This window comes from Diadema antillarum, unplaced genomic scaffold (assembly GCF_040938485.1).
Source record: "Diadema antillarum isolate AM-2024a unplaced genomic scaffold, OU_Dant_1.0 seq00000032_RagTag, whole genome shotgun sequence".
NCBI lineage: Eukaryota > Metazoa > Echinodermata > Echinoidea > Diadematoida > Diadematidae > Diadema > Diadema antillarum.
Window position 1 is genome coordinate 555,001 of NW_027271148.1, and position 15,243 is coordinate 570,243.

Here is a 15,243-nt window from a genome sequence, read left to right on the forward strand (position 1 = left end):
GACCGCTATTCGATCTTTTACGATCCGCATGCGACCATTCTCGACATCTCCAGAATCTCTCCTGTACAGCCACACAGATCTCTACTAGAACATCCCGATATACACACAATCAATACACGATTGCTACACGGTCAATACTCGATTTCTACTAGACTTCCTAGACCAGCTCGACATGACTCGATCTGTGTAAGATCTTGCATCGAACGGGTCGGCAGGTTCGTACAGTGATCGGGTGAAGGAAGAATTGGTTACAGTATTCGTTTGGTTATGATATGAGACAACTCAGGAACGGCGTGGCCAAAAAGAGTGCTACAAACTGACTATTAAGTGCAAAAGCATGATTGAACGACAGAAATGATTATCTTTAGTATAGGTTTTACCGGCCAATTTCGCCCTTTTGTCAGTCCATTTGATGAAAGGTTCATTCAATTTAGCAAAAATCCTCATCACTGCACATTCGGTCATTCAAAATTGCAAGTTGTTCGTTCAATTTAGCATTCCGATCAATGAGATTTGCACATGTGCCTTTCGAATTCGTAAAACGGGCATTCAAATTGGCACGTGCTCTTCAGTCATTCAAATTCGCCAGCACTGGCGAAAGGGATATTTCAGTCATTCAATTTCGCGTATGGGCAGTCAAATTCCTAACATGTTCATTGAAATTAACGTCATGTCATTTCTTTTTTTGAAAAGGTGATAACATTTAAGAGCGTATTTCTATGTGACTTATTGTTTCATCCACACACTGTTAAGCAGTAAAAGTATCGTATTTTTGACCATAATTTATATAACTTTGCTGTTCTGTAACGCCCCTTTTCTTTCATACATGACATTTTAGGCCTACATGTACCAATACTCTAGTTTAACTTCATATTCTTATAATCATGACGGCACAAGTTAGATACAGACGTATTTCTCAAGGGGACAGAAAACGAATTATAGGAATATTTGATGATCATAACCTTGACTTCCTACAACTGGCCGACACAAGGAATAAAGCGCACAACGGCGAGATAAGTTGTGGCCATGCACATGTTGCACTATATCTTCGGAATTGAAGAGTCACCAAGCACCTTAAAGAAAAAAAAATGTTGCCAAAATCTCTGAAATGAGTACGAAAATATGATATGTAATGACGCTTGGAAAACAATAACTATGTTAAGAAAATAAAGAAAGAAGCAAACCATAAACATGCGTGCTAAATTGACTGCAAAAGATGTTAAATTGATTGCCCAAAAATGAATTGGAATAAACGAGAGCAGCATGTCCGTGATCACGTGACTATCATTCTAAACTGAATGAACGAATAACCAAATGGTGCTTGTTTTACGAATTTCAATAGAAAAAGTGTTAAACGAATAACCAAATGGTGCTTGTGTTACAAATTTCAATAGAAAAAGTGTTACTTAGAATGAGGCTAAAGGTAATTTGAATGCTCCAATATGAATTTAAATGAAGAGATCATAAAATTAAACTATACCGAACATGTCATCTTTGGTATATTTTGCTAAATTGAATGCAGCAATTAGGAATTGGACTGACAAATTGATAAAGTGCGAAATTGGCCGGGAAAACCTATAGTTGATAGAAGAACACTTCCTATTTTGAAACCAGGCGCAATCATCAATTCTCGTGCAGGCGTTTCGATTCTGTAGTCCTATTTCCTGAAAAAAAAAAAACGATGACAAAGACTGATCACTACTGTTTGTGAGCCACTCAAAAAGGTACCAAAAATGCATTCATTTGTATTCATTCATTTTATCCGTTTTCAGTAGCTATTTTTGACGCATTCATTATCAGTTTTTACGGCTTCACTATCGCTCAGTCAAGTAGGATATCAGTGCGGAAAGTTACAGATTTTGTAAATCACAAATTTTCATGGAGATCAAAGCGCCTGCACGTAGATTGATTGTCATTGTGTCAAATAAAATTTGAGGTGTTCTTTCTATTGAATAATGTAACGATTTCATTCAGTCGCTCATATCTTTTTAAATAAGAGACAATTTTGTAGCACTCTGTCTGCCGGGACACCATGTATAATACCTATAATAGGTTCGTTCATATGCATTCGATATTTTCACTGGATGTGAAGAATAGCAAATCTAAGTTTGATATCTCATTAAAAAAAAAGAAATGTCACACCGCCACGCTTCGTATAAGTGCATGACATATAGGTGGGCTGAAATTAATTTGGTCTACAATGAAACATAGGCCTATATGCCCATAAATGCACCATTATATAAAGTTGGAAAAAAATTGACTGTTCTACACCTCAAATGAGTCGTGTTATCTCTGTCATTATTGTTCTCATTATCAAAGAATGAAAAAAGTGAATGAAAAATATATATGTATTCATTGATAAATTATATAGGCCCAAGAGTGTGTAAAAGAAAATACATGTATCATATTAATTTCTAAATTCATGAAGTGTGCTGATATGTGGAACAGAGTACATTATCGTGAAAATAAAATAAAATAATATAACATTTTACACTAGCAAAAAAATGATGAAAATCTTGGTTGTTTATTTTTTTTGTCAACTCATCCCAGCCAATCGATATCGAGGTGGACTTCAAGCAATGTACATACAACTCTCAATAAAAAAAACCCTTATTAAGCGAAGTAAAAGTGTAACATCTACGTAAATAAAAGTAAATTAAGTCACTGAGCATTTATGAATCTACGTTACAACTACTGTTTTAACACGTCAGCGTAAGAAATAGATTTTATATCAACGTAACCAACTTCAACTTTGAAACAGACAAGCTAGCAAAAGAAATCAAGAAACATCTCTCAGTTTATAAGTAAAGTATATAATCTAGAAAATTTCCTTTCACGTTACAGTCATATTACCAGAATACCGATTTTTTTCTCAGTTTCAGTTGTGTTTCTTTTCTTACTTCTGGTATTTTTGTCTGGAGAGTCTAATTCTGTCATGTCTGCTGTTTAGGGTTTGTTCTCTTTTCCCTCTCTTCGTGGCCCTTTTCTTTTCTTCAGTGGGCCAGGAGTGGATGAAGATACTGACGACATCTAACTTTTTAACGTGACCAAGGACTGCATATGTTTTTTATTAATACCTGAACAATAAATGAGTGCTAAGAAAGTACGTCTGCACCTGCTGCAACCACTGTCAAAAAGTGCTCGGTATTTGATCGAGTGCCGGTCGAAGCATGATCGAGTTTAGTCGAGTATCAATCGATAGCAGTCTTGTATCGGTCGTGTAGCGGTCGAGTTATTCATGAAACTGATGAATCCTGGATCGAGATGATCTGAAATCAATCGTGTAGCATTCGAGTATAACTCGAGATGATCGGGAACTGAGCTCGGGGAAAAATCCGTCCCGACCACACTAGATTTCTATACGACCGATTCCCGATCAGCACGATCTCTTCTCGATCACTACCCGAGCTGTTGGTGTTCGGGCTTCCTACTCGAATGTTTTGGACATGTCCAAAATTATCGTGAAGGAAGCAGGAGCGATGCCGATCAAGGTAGATCGACCCCGAATACCAATGCCGAGCCAGCCCGACCAGGCTAAAAAAGCTTGATCGGGATTGATCGAGTTGATCTGATCGGCAGTGGGAACGTACCATTATATACTAGATGCTTTTCTCTTTCAAAACTTTGTGCATCCCTCCCCCTCCCCCCTCCCCCCCCCCCCCCCTTACACACAAACTTCACTTCACATACAAACACATGTAAACACATACACACAGGCTTCATCACAGCACGTGGAGCTCCTCGAGCATCCGGTAGTTGGCGCCCTACTCAAGAACAAATACGAGGCCGTGGGACGCTATGTGTTCTTCTGCTCGCTCATACTCTACCTCGTCTACCTGGGCATGCTGACGGGATACGTTCTGGTCACCCCGCCCAATTATTACTTCCGGTCGGTCAATCACACCAAGGGCTATGCCAAGGTCGTCTGGTGGGCGGACGGCGAGGAGAGATGGGTCAAGAGCCTCTCGCCGACCGTCCTCTCCTTCTTCGACCGCCTCGGACCCGTCGTCATCATCGCGCTCGCCTCCCTTAATCTATGCCGTGAGGTATGCCGCATCATACTCTGCGTTCCTCAACGACATCATCGCCGAAAATACCGGAAATCTTTTCCAGCATTTCTGCTTGGCAAACATAACTATTATCATCATTTTTTTTAATGCTGTTCTTATTTCGCTGTACAATAATCGAATGCATTCTGTTTTTCAATCTTGCTTTTATTTATTTCAGAACAGTTCAAGCAAAGCATACATAAGTACGTACTTAAAAAGTATTACCCACCAAACTTCCAGTTGCCTAGTGATACTGTAATGGGATGCAAATAGGCCGAACCAAAGGGAGGGGTCGTTAAAGTTCAACAAACGATACAACTAAATCATCTATTCAGTTACATCTATTTGTGCCGATTTTATGGCACAAACATCGAGCAAAACCAGAAATGACGATTTCTCGTCATGACTGTGTAATATGAGAGAAAAATCAACTAATACGCATGATATCATGCAATAACGTGCCTTAAAGGCATGCATGTAAAAAAAGATAGACGACAACGTAGTTTGCGAACTTACATTACATTGTGGCTAAATCTTTCAGTTTCACATTATTCCTACGTGAAATAATCTTACATGTCGTATTGAGCACTGCCAGAAATCAAGGTTGAACTGTGCGACAAGGTCACTGTACCTTTCCTTTCATATACTGTAGATAGGCACAATGATTTTATTGAATTATTGGCTTACCAATTCATTGTCAAATTTTGTTCTTACTTCGCAGGCTGCACAGGCGTTTGTCCAAGGGTTACTGTCGTACCTGAAACACGCCGAAAACTGGCTCGAACTCTTCCTCTACATCGCCGCCATACTCTTCGCGCTGCCATTCTCCCGGGTGCAGTACATCAAAGACGGCTTTATCAAGAAGGTGCGTCAGCTCTTAGGTCGCTGAGGATTGTTAAAACATTGATGTGGAGAGTTTGATCGCAAAAAGACTTAACCCCATTCTCGTTTAATTGAGATTTTTGCAAACAAGAGTGCTAAAAAAAACAAAGAAAATATGAAAATATGGAATATTTGTAATCATAGCTTCAAGAATATTCCTTGTTATGTTACAAGTGAGGCATGATTGGAGTGGTTGTATTTTGCTCTATTTGACGATGGACTTACTTTGAAATGTTTAAAATGTTAAAAAAATGACGCGTAGCTCATTTTGCGATGAAACTCTTCATGTACAAACCAGTGAATGTAAAAGAGGTGATGTCTGTTGTCTGTGTATGCACCTTTAGCACACTTACCCTCTCTAAGAAGACAAACAAAACAATGATAACGACAACAAAAGCGAGATATTTGACGTCATACTTGTTTGAGTGACGAGGTCATTTATTCTATATATCCGCAACTTGATGAATCATCATTGAAACATTGATACCTGTAATCATTTTGTTTGCTTCGAGATATCAATAAATTCTATCATTTGAAAAAAAAAAAGTAATAATTTTGATTGTATCAAAAAAGTCAACTGATGACGTCAAACTGGTCCCCGTTGTTCCCCCTCCTTTATAGAGCTGGCAGTGGGAGTGTGGCTCTCTGGCTGTCTTCCTCTCATGGATCAACCTCCTTCTTTTCATCAGAGACACGAAGCTTGGCATCTACGTCATAATGTTCTTAGGTACGTCATCATTTCTGTAGTCCAATCTGGGCCCCGTTGCATAAAAGTTACGATCAAACGCAAGTCAAGAAGATCAAACGTAAGTCCCAAATGCTCCATTCTGATTGGTAGAAAATCAAGTTGCGAATGATTTCCTTGACTTGCGTCTGATCGTAACTTTTATGCAACATGGCCCTGGAGCACTTTAAAGCTTCACTTATGACTCATATTTTCACCAGATGTTCTATTATTATTCAACTTTCTTCGAGGAGTCTGCGCCATTTATTAGAAATGGCTTTAAGCTTTAAAAGTAAATATTTCGAAATCGCCACAAACGAGAGAAGTATAGTTTTGCCAGATCACCAGATCACGGCCGTTTAGCATGCGCATGTACAACTTGTTAAACCCACATTGAATACCAAACATCGACTTTGTTTCACTCCAACTTCTTGCAGATATCATAAAGACGTTTCTCCGGTTCTGCATCATCCTATTCCTGTTTATCGTAGCGTTTGGTTTGGCGTTTTACACACTGCTCATGAACCAGGTAACGTTCATTCCTCAGCATATTCAGTCACCGTTATTCGCCATGAAATATCTCACGTCTTTTTGTCATCGATATATATATATACATACATACATACATATATCCCTCCTTCTCTATCAGTCAATTTTTCTCTCCCTCTCCTTCTCCAAATTTTAATAATTGTTTAAAAAAAAACTGTATAACATGCACGTGTATACTTATATGATTATAATTGTACTCTGTAAGTTTTATTTCAACATCATTTTAACATTATGCGTGCACCTCAGATTGGCATCTCGGCTTGTTGTGCTTCCCGTGGAGTGAAGTGGGAGTACAAGCGGTGCTGTTTTGATACCAGTAGCAGGTTAATCCGTTTTCACCTCTCCATCTTTAACAACGGCTGGTTCATAGGCTAATGTGCTATGAAAGACCGGATGAGCACCGTCATTTGTATTTTCTTGGGGGTATTTCACGAAGAATAGTTTAAGAGTGACTTAAAAATCATCGTATGCCGATGGTTTCCCTATTCACTTTTATCTAATGTTTTCAGAATCCACTTCAAATTGTTATCAATATTTACAAAAAACAACAACATGTGTCTCTTATTTCTTTCCACAAATAAATCTTATTCGCTGAGCATCCACGTACAAAATAAATGTCACATAATCTTGATACATAGAGACAAATAACACAATTTGACGGGCAGCTACAAACAGTCTAAATAATATGAATATGATTCCAATTAAAATTGGACACAAAACCTTTAGTTTGTTCAGACATAATATATTCATCTACTTCCTTCGCTTGCTTTATAAATTAACAAAATTGAGGAAAATCTAATGATTTCTTTTTATTTCTTATTCTTATCTTTTTTGTCCCTTATCTTATTTCGTATAATAAATGCCTTCATGAAAATTCTAAAAGATCAATTTTTGTTTGAAAGTTAGAATTTTACTGAAGACACACGTTCAAATGATGATATTATCAAGTCGATGTAAAAACTAAAGATCGACTTAAATTCTTTGTGAAACACCTCCTCGTCGCCATCTTTCCCTCCGTAGAACCCCTTCAACACCCTCGGCTACTCCATGGCCAAGACGTTCGTCATGATGATCGGCGAGCTGGACTTCGCCGACATCTTCTTCGCCCAGAACTACCTGGGCACCGAGAACACCCTGGAGACCGATGGTGAGGCGGCCTACTTCATGAACTTCGTCCCCTACAGCGGCCTCACCTACGTGGTCTTCACCGTGTTCCTCGTTGTCATGTCCATACTCATGATGAATATGTTGGTAGGTTTCATGTTTCTTTGTTTGTCTTTTTATTTCACTTATTTTTTTACTCAAGTAGCTGTAAGTCACATAATTATGATAATGAAAGACAAAAAAAAATGCTGTGATGGTAGAAATTATTTAACTTAGTAAGAAGGAACAATTTCAAGTCATTGACCATGTTGACAGTAAATTTTATCTTTTATTTGATAAAAACTCTAAAATTCAAAGTAAGATCGCTATGAATTCAGTAAAAGTTCTAGAGAAAGAAAGGGCATATAAAGTCATTATCTATTATCAGCCAGCTAACTATTAAATATAAAAAATCGAGAGATCATCTCTAAGAAATTAATGTAATTACTCAGACATTGATATGCAAAGAACACAGAGATAGATAGATAGATAGATAGATGGATAGATAGATAGATAGATAGATAGATAGAAAATACATGAATAGATAAGTAAATAAACAGATAGATAAATAAATAGATAGATAGATAGATAGATAAACGAACATATTAAAATAGATAGATATATGTACTTCGTTTCTCATTCGTTTGATTATCTCATGACGGAACACGCACGGTTCGTATTTCATCGTTCGTGTCATTGCTAATAATAATGTTTCGCCCATTTGATATTTAGGTAGGTCTGGCGGTAGATGACATCCAAGCTATTCAAGAAAAGGCCAAACTGCACAACCTCACGATGCAGGTACGTACAACAACACGTATTCTACACGACCATATTTTTGCAGTCGAAACCAAACCATTGCATTACTGATTTTGATAATGGCGTTATAGGTTTGACATTCCGCCGACGATATATCTATGGAACTATGAAAGACATTATGTCTCAATAACCATGGCAACTGATTAATGCATCCCCCTTATATATTCACCCTTAAAGAGGTGTCTGTGATATCAAAGCAATCTATGAAGGAAAGATTGTTGATAAAGGTGCTGGGCAGTGTAAATGTAAGAAGCCATCTAATTTGGCTCATTTATCATTTTTAGAACATGTTGGCCGTGTGACAGCTTGCTAATCAGTGTTAAAAGTTGTGGTTTTGTTGGTCTACTATGTATTGAGCTTCCCTTTACTCAAATTGAATTTTCTTGAATCTGTATGAATCATCAACTCTGCCTGTCTTAGAGGAAGTATATCTGTTGAATATTTGCAGTATAACAAGTTAGCGTTTCTTCCATCCTGAATGCGCATGCGCAGGTGAACAACGTGATGGAAGTACAGTTGAAGTTCCCTGTCTGGGTGTGGCGTACGTCCGTGGTGCGTCGAAAGACGTTCGCCTGCGCCAGCGCGGACGCGCGCCTGAAGAGGTGGCTCCATCGCTTCTCCAGCAACCGCATCCGAGTTCAAAAGGCGATTCAAGTCTACAAGAACAGACAGGTGGGCGGGGCCTGTGCTTCCTAATTGTCCTCATCATCAACAATTGCAACACATTATGATTGCAGTAACCATGGCAACAGCTAGACAATCTTCATGGAAATATAATGAACGATTCATTATTTTCATTTTTTCATTTCGCTTTCCTTTCATCTCATAATGAATGACTTTGAGGAGTATGACACACCGCCAGAGGTTGATAGCTTGATATTGTATAATTATGTTTCTTTGAATTAGTTCAGTTGACAGTTTACTTTTGAGAGATGATGTATGATAAGAATATTTCTGAAATGCAAGGGGACATCGAGCAATGATTTTCGCCTGTGGTACGGAGTCGAGTCCTCTCTGACATGAAATTTTTGATATTACTGATGTACGTATTAAAACAAATTCGTAGCTTTGGTCTTCTTTTTTCTTTCCTTTGACTCATCTCAGGATCCTCTGCAGCAGGAGTCTCCAGAGGACGCCGTCTACGACAAGATCCGGGACAGTCTGACGGAGATGAGCTGGGCGGTGGAGCGCGTCACGCTGGAGCTCATCGAAGGCGGCAAGAAGAAGACGGAACGACTGGAGCAGATTCGCGCCTCGCAGAGCACGCTGCGCGACCGCTGCGACACCATGCAAGCCACGCAGGAGCGCCTGGAGGACCGGCTCGATCAGATGTCGCGGAAGATGGACGCGCTGCTGAAGCGCCTCAAGGTGAAGCAGAAAGAGCCCAAGTGAGCAGACGATGTCGTGACACGTCTTTCGCCAAAACACCATTCAAAATGACTGACTTATGGACGTATAACAGTGCACCGTTTGGAAGTTGATTCATCATTGAGTCAACAGTCACTGTGGCTGGATTTTATTTTATATACGTATTTTTGTTTATGTACAGACTGAAAAAAATAACTTACGATGTATACCTCCTTAGTGGACTCATCATCGAGTCAACGTTCACTGAGGCTGAATTTAAACAGGTTAACTATAGGAGGTATACCTCCTTTAGTCGACCAAAATAACAGGCATTTTAATGGCACTGAACACACGAGGAATATTTTCTAATTGCACTGGACAAACTTGTCGCAATAAGATGGTGTAAGTTGAGACAATAAGACTACCACGCTAGAATAATTATAAGCTGCGTGATACTGATGCGCTCAGATAAACTATCTGCTTGATCGTTCCCGCCAAAAGTATAAAAATCATCCTACAATCAAGAAGAGAAATGATCGCACTCTGTATAATACAGTACATCCCCGTCCCCTTTAACTCGGGACCTGCAGTTTTCTTTCGTTATATTGAAACTTCGTTCTAGTCGAACAGACAGAGACACAAGATGTAGATGGTAATTTTCGGACTTGAATTTTTACGTCGTTGTAACGAAAGTTTCGTTATAAATGTGTTCGTCATAAAGTGAGTGCACTGTAATGAAAAAGAATAGCAAATATAGGATAATTTCTGCTCAGTTTTGTGGTGAACTTCTTCAAAAATACAGTGAGTCAATCGTTTGCTCGTGCGACCTCGAAGATTTATAATCTAGATTGATAAGTGAAGAGTTTTATTGAAAAATGGTCTAACCGCCACTTTTCAACATTTCAAATTAGAAATCCATCATGAAAAACACAGCAAATTTTAACCTTTCCAGTACACACTGTAACGTGACAAGGAATATTCTAGGAGTTATGATTAAAGATATCCTGTACTTTCTTATTATTTTCTTTGTTTTTAAGCGGCTTTTATCACAAATATCTCAACTTAACAAGAATATAATCAGTTCTTTTTGCCATAAAACTCTTCAAGTGTACACTGCAGGTTAGTGTCTTTCCCCATCTTGCTATCGCACTCGCCACCAGCATAAAGTGTGAACTGCATTGATATCGTATCTTATGTGTACATATGACTTTCCTTACTTGGCCATGTTATAATATTCTGTATACTGGACCGCTAGCCAACTGATCCATATTGTAAAAACCAAGTGTATAATGTTCGTAATGGTTAGTTAAAGTTTATAACGCCATTTAATGTTGATAAACAAACTCAGACTAAACACCTATTGCTGAAGCCGATAGAAGGGTCTTTTAGGAGTGAAACATGATTATTTTCAGTGGTAACCCAATCCCTTTAATCTCATGAGAGAGCTGTATCGCTGCCATGGTTCAGATGAAACTCACATCTCGGTTTAAAGGTCTTCTTCTTATAACGTAGAAAAGGGGTTATTTTATCATTATGTTTTCCTCTGTTGGACTTCTTGTGCCCATACTTCCTTTTTTTTTTTTGCCAATGAATATGTTTGAAAGAAGCCTACTATTCAAGAGTCTCATTCACAATCAAATTCTATACGAAATTATTTTCTCACTAGACTTTTTAAAGCCTTTTAATTGCTAGTTTGTCAAAAATTTAAGCTGACTTAAGTAACGATGTATCTAAAATATTTTAGAGCATTTCGATTTCATTCATGAATTTGAAATAAAAAGAAATTGCAACGAATGTGCTTGTGTCTGAAAATGTATCTGTTTTATAAACAAGGAATATACATCTAGTAATGACCAATTGTCATAGTCAGTGACTGTTTAATGTGAAATGAGATTACTCATTATCTTATTTTAATCTTAATTTCCATTAATCTATTTACAATTGATGAAGAAACAAAGTTCATCTCCGCTCGTGCACGAAACACGCCCTCGGGATCAATCCTATAACCTTTTACAAAGGCAGCTTGCTATAATTTTTGTTTTTTTATTGATTTTTTTTTTGTGGACGTGCAATACTCCACGCTCCATCGACGATGCGTACCTCCACTGATCAGTGGAAACCATTCTCTGGTCGCCATGACAACCCCTGACGTCATGCAAATCAACCCTCGCCACTTCCGGGTAACATTTCATCATCCAGTGAACGTGCGACTCGACAAGGAAAATCCCCAAGTCCTACACACACACACACACACACTTGCACTCACGCGCTTACGCACTCTCAAGCACGCACACATAAGACTTGTTATACATTGTTCAATTGAGACACTTTCCCCATGTTGACTTTTACTTCTACATGTCGTAAGGAAATAAGATTGTGATGACAATGATAATGAGTTATATAATTAATGTAAATGAAACATAAAGGATGCTTTCTGTTGGAGAGTAGGGTGGAATCCCCACCCACTCTCCTCCGTGTTTAAACGCAGACACCTGTCTTTATTGTATTTTTGAAAAGCATGCTCATCTACTGAAGAAAAAATACTAGAAATGCGGAAAAAGTATATCCGAAAAAACCGAAAGGACAGCAAATAATATGAATTGTTCATCATTAATTCTTAATACATTCATAAATGCAGCACTATCAGGAAACCATGTTTCAGTTTTAATACTCTTTGCATGAAAATGTACTCCCTTTTCCTTCCTGTCTTCTTCCGACTTTCTAGTGAGTGAGAAGAAAGAAAAAAAAAAACCCGCCAAAACAACGCAAGAGACATGAGTCAATTTTGATGTTCTACAATATGACGGAATTGGAATTAGATGCGTTAAATTGGTATCTCAGATTTAGTGACATACAGTCCTTTAATGTCCGCACACTGAGTAATTAACATCTGGATTATAAATCATTTGTGCTATACCCACAAGCCATTGTGCCGCAGCCTCCGTGGCCTAATGGATAAGGCATCGGTCTCCTAAACCGGGGATTGTGGGTTCGAGTCCCACCGGAGGTGATTTTTTTATTTATTTTTTTTCTTTTGCCACTGCCTTCCTTATCAATATCTGTTTGTTTGTTTGTTTGTTTGTTTGTTTGTTTGTTTGTTTGTTTGTTTGTTTGTTTGTTTTTACGTGTGTAAGTTTATGAGTGCATTCGTATGTGTGTGTGTGTGTGTGTATGTATGTACTGTATGCTTGAAAAATGATTCAGCAGCACAAGAGAGAAGAATACAGCTGCTTTTTTGTTGTCGTTGGTAATATCAATTTCATTGTCAATATGAATTTGATATTGAATTAAACTCAAATAAAGAATATAATAAAACCCAAAAAAAAAATGTATAGTACGTATGATAAATATTACATAATTAACCATGTGTTTATTTTTACTCTACATCAGTTCTCTTTAGATCCAGGACGTATTCTTGCTGTCGGGTGCTCAAACAAGAAGGCAGTCTTTCTACTATCACTGTTGTCGAACAGGATTATTATGGCATCACATGACCCCTTATCAGTCATCCATCTCTTCCTCTCTATCTCTTTCTTTCTCTCTTCCTCGTATGATATGCCCTGTTCATGAATAAACTGGCTTAGTTAATGTTTCCTCCACGAATTGGTGACTTGCTATTAAATCTGATAGTTCTTACCAACCACATTTATGTCTTACTTTACTTTACTTTCTTTTACTTTACATTACTTTATTCTCCTCTACGCTACTTTACTTTACCATACTTCACTTCACTTTACATTATTTGCTTTGATTTACGCTACTTAACTTTACTTTACCTTTCTTTACGTCACTTCACTTCACTTTACTCTCTTTTACCTTACTTTACTTTACTTAACTTTACTTTATTTTACTTAAATTGCTCTTCATCTTAATGGAAAAGTCATCCTTGGTCATAAGCAAATGAAACTCCGTCATGGATTCTTGGCCGGGGTTTCCATAGTGTTTCTTTTGCTATTTTGTCCATTTAGATAACAAACGAAAGAGCTAATAATACACAACCAAACGCCGGATTTAACTCCAAGCCAATCGAGAGTTCCTTTGGCATAAGGACTACACTTTATAATATGCAATTAACATGGAGGACCCTCATGTTGTCCAGAAGCTGGACTTTGACATCTTACCAATCTAGTACCCCCCTCCCCTTCCCTCGGCGTCAATGTGGTGTTTTTATCTTAAAGGGATTGCATAGTTTCGGTTGAGATGGGGCTTCAGGTTTCCAACGATTTTTGCTGATTACATTTTGAGATAATGAAAAACCTCCATGAAATGTCTACATATGAAAGAATATTTATTTTTTAGAGGAATTCAAATTCTAGTGATGAAAATTGGTTTTGAAATGGCCGAAATATCCAAAACAAAGTGATCCCAATAAAACATGTAAAAGGTGGGACCCGTTTTTTTTTTTTATTAAGGATTGATTTGGTTTACTTTGTTTTTGGATATCTTAGCCATTTCAAAAACCAATTTCATCTTATAAATTTTGAATTCCTCATAGAATTGTATGCGCTGTATAAGATTTCATATAGTGGTTTCTAAGTATCTTGCAAAAAGTGAAAAGCTGAGTCTTCACTTCAACCAGTACTAAACCATCTCTAACCACATGTCAAAGCTGCAATTACTTTCCGGGCATTACTTTAGATGTTGCTTTAGTGACGGAGTCAGTTAGTTTTCCGAACGATTTTCAAGTTACTGTATAGGTATGCACAGAGAACCCGAGTTTTTCCAACTGACTGGGAGTGAGAGACTTATACTGCAACCGAAAAACGGGGGGAGGGGCTGTTTTGAGCTGTTTCATTTTGCAATTCGAAATTGTGCATTTTTACATAATTCTCATCCGTTCGTTATGGAAGATGGTCCTGCAAGAGATCATTTTGATCAAGGATCAAGGATGAAAGAATCTAGAATATCATTATGACTGACATGACTTAGTAGATGCAAGAATCCTTAGAGACCTCTCGATTTTGGATTATTAATATAGAAAGGAAAATAGCTGTATAAGATACAGTGCATGTAGGGCCTAGGTATCTAAAGCCAACATACATGTATAAATCCAATTATTATCGATGTTTTATAAATGCCGCATCTTTTTTTCTTGGAGGCGTGGGGAAAATGATTGCTACCTGGGCGGGTGAGTGTGAGATGGGTTGTTGGGGAGTGAGACTCACATCATAGGCGTGAGACCTGGCAGATCTGATATGCATAAAGTTTGAAGCGTTTCCAGCCCCCCCCCCCCAAAAAAAAAAAAAACAAAAACAAAAAAAAGCAAAAAAAAAAAACAAGAAAAGAGAAAAGTCCGATGTCGTAGCTCAGGCTACTAAGTACAAGTGTATGTACATGTGCACGGTCTTCGACAGCGACAGCATGCAGCTCTCGTGTATTCCCCATTGAAATCCGACCAATCATAACAAAATAGTTGCACTTTGAATATCATGGGCCCCGAAGCCTCCGTGGCCTAATGGATAAGGCATCGGTCTCCTAAACCGGGGATTGTGGGTTCGAGTCCCACCGGAGGTGATCGGTTTGAGCACATTTTTTTTTCTTTGTCTTCTTTATCCCTCATTCTCCATCCTCCACGCATGTGGTAGTATGATACGGTTCTACTGTTTTTGTTATTTTTATCTGTGTTTTCTTATTGGTAATGGAAAACGGTATAGAACATGAAGTTGACAGATGGAATCTCCTGGCAAATTTTGTGGTAAAAAGAATAGGTGTCAGTTTTTAATGTCCATC

At 38.0% G+C, this 15,243-nt stretch overlaps 1 protein-coding gene and 2 non-coding genes across 3 annotated transcripts in view; all 3 read left to right on the forward strand.

Annotated features, from left to right (window-relative positions):
- LOC139725318 (transient receptor potential cation channel subfamily A member 1-like) overlaps positions 1 to 9,558 on the forward strand; it is a 31,816-nt gene extending 22,258 nt beyond the window's left edge. The window contains exons 17-24 of the mRNA XM_071636408.1: positions 3,717 to 4,046; positions 4,771 to 4,914; positions 5,553 to 5,658; positions 6,093 to 6,184; positions 7,225 to 7,455; positions 8,080 to 8,148; positions 8,659 to 8,838; positions 9,271 to 9,558. Of these exons, the coding sequence (XP_071492509.1) occupies positions 3,717 to 4,046; positions 4,771 to 4,914; positions 5,553 to 5,658; positions 6,093 to 6,184; positions 7,225 to 7,455; positions 8,080 to 8,148; positions 8,659 to 8,838; positions 9,271 to 9,558 (1,440 nt within the window). The remainder of the gene's footprint in view (positions 1 to 3,716; positions 4,047 to 4,770; positions 4,915 to 5,552; positions 5,659 to 6,092; positions 6,185 to 7,224; positions 7,456 to 8,079; positions 8,149 to 8,658; positions 8,839 to 9,270) is intronic.
- A 2,892-nt stretch (positions 9,559 to 12,450) lies between these two features.
- Trnar-ccu (transfer RNA arginine (anticodon CCU)) lies at positions 12,451 to 12,523 on the forward strand. Its single transcript has one exon. It is a non-coding gene; the product is annotated as a tRNA-Arg (tRNA).
- Positions 12,524 to 14,954: 2,431 nt separating this feature from the next.
- Positions 14,955 to 15,027, forward strand: Trnar-ccu (transfer RNA arginine (anticodon CCU)). The gene has a single exon. It is a non-coding gene; the product is annotated as a tRNA-Arg (tRNA).
- The last annotated feature ends 216 nt before the right edge of the window (positions 15,028 to 15,243 follow it).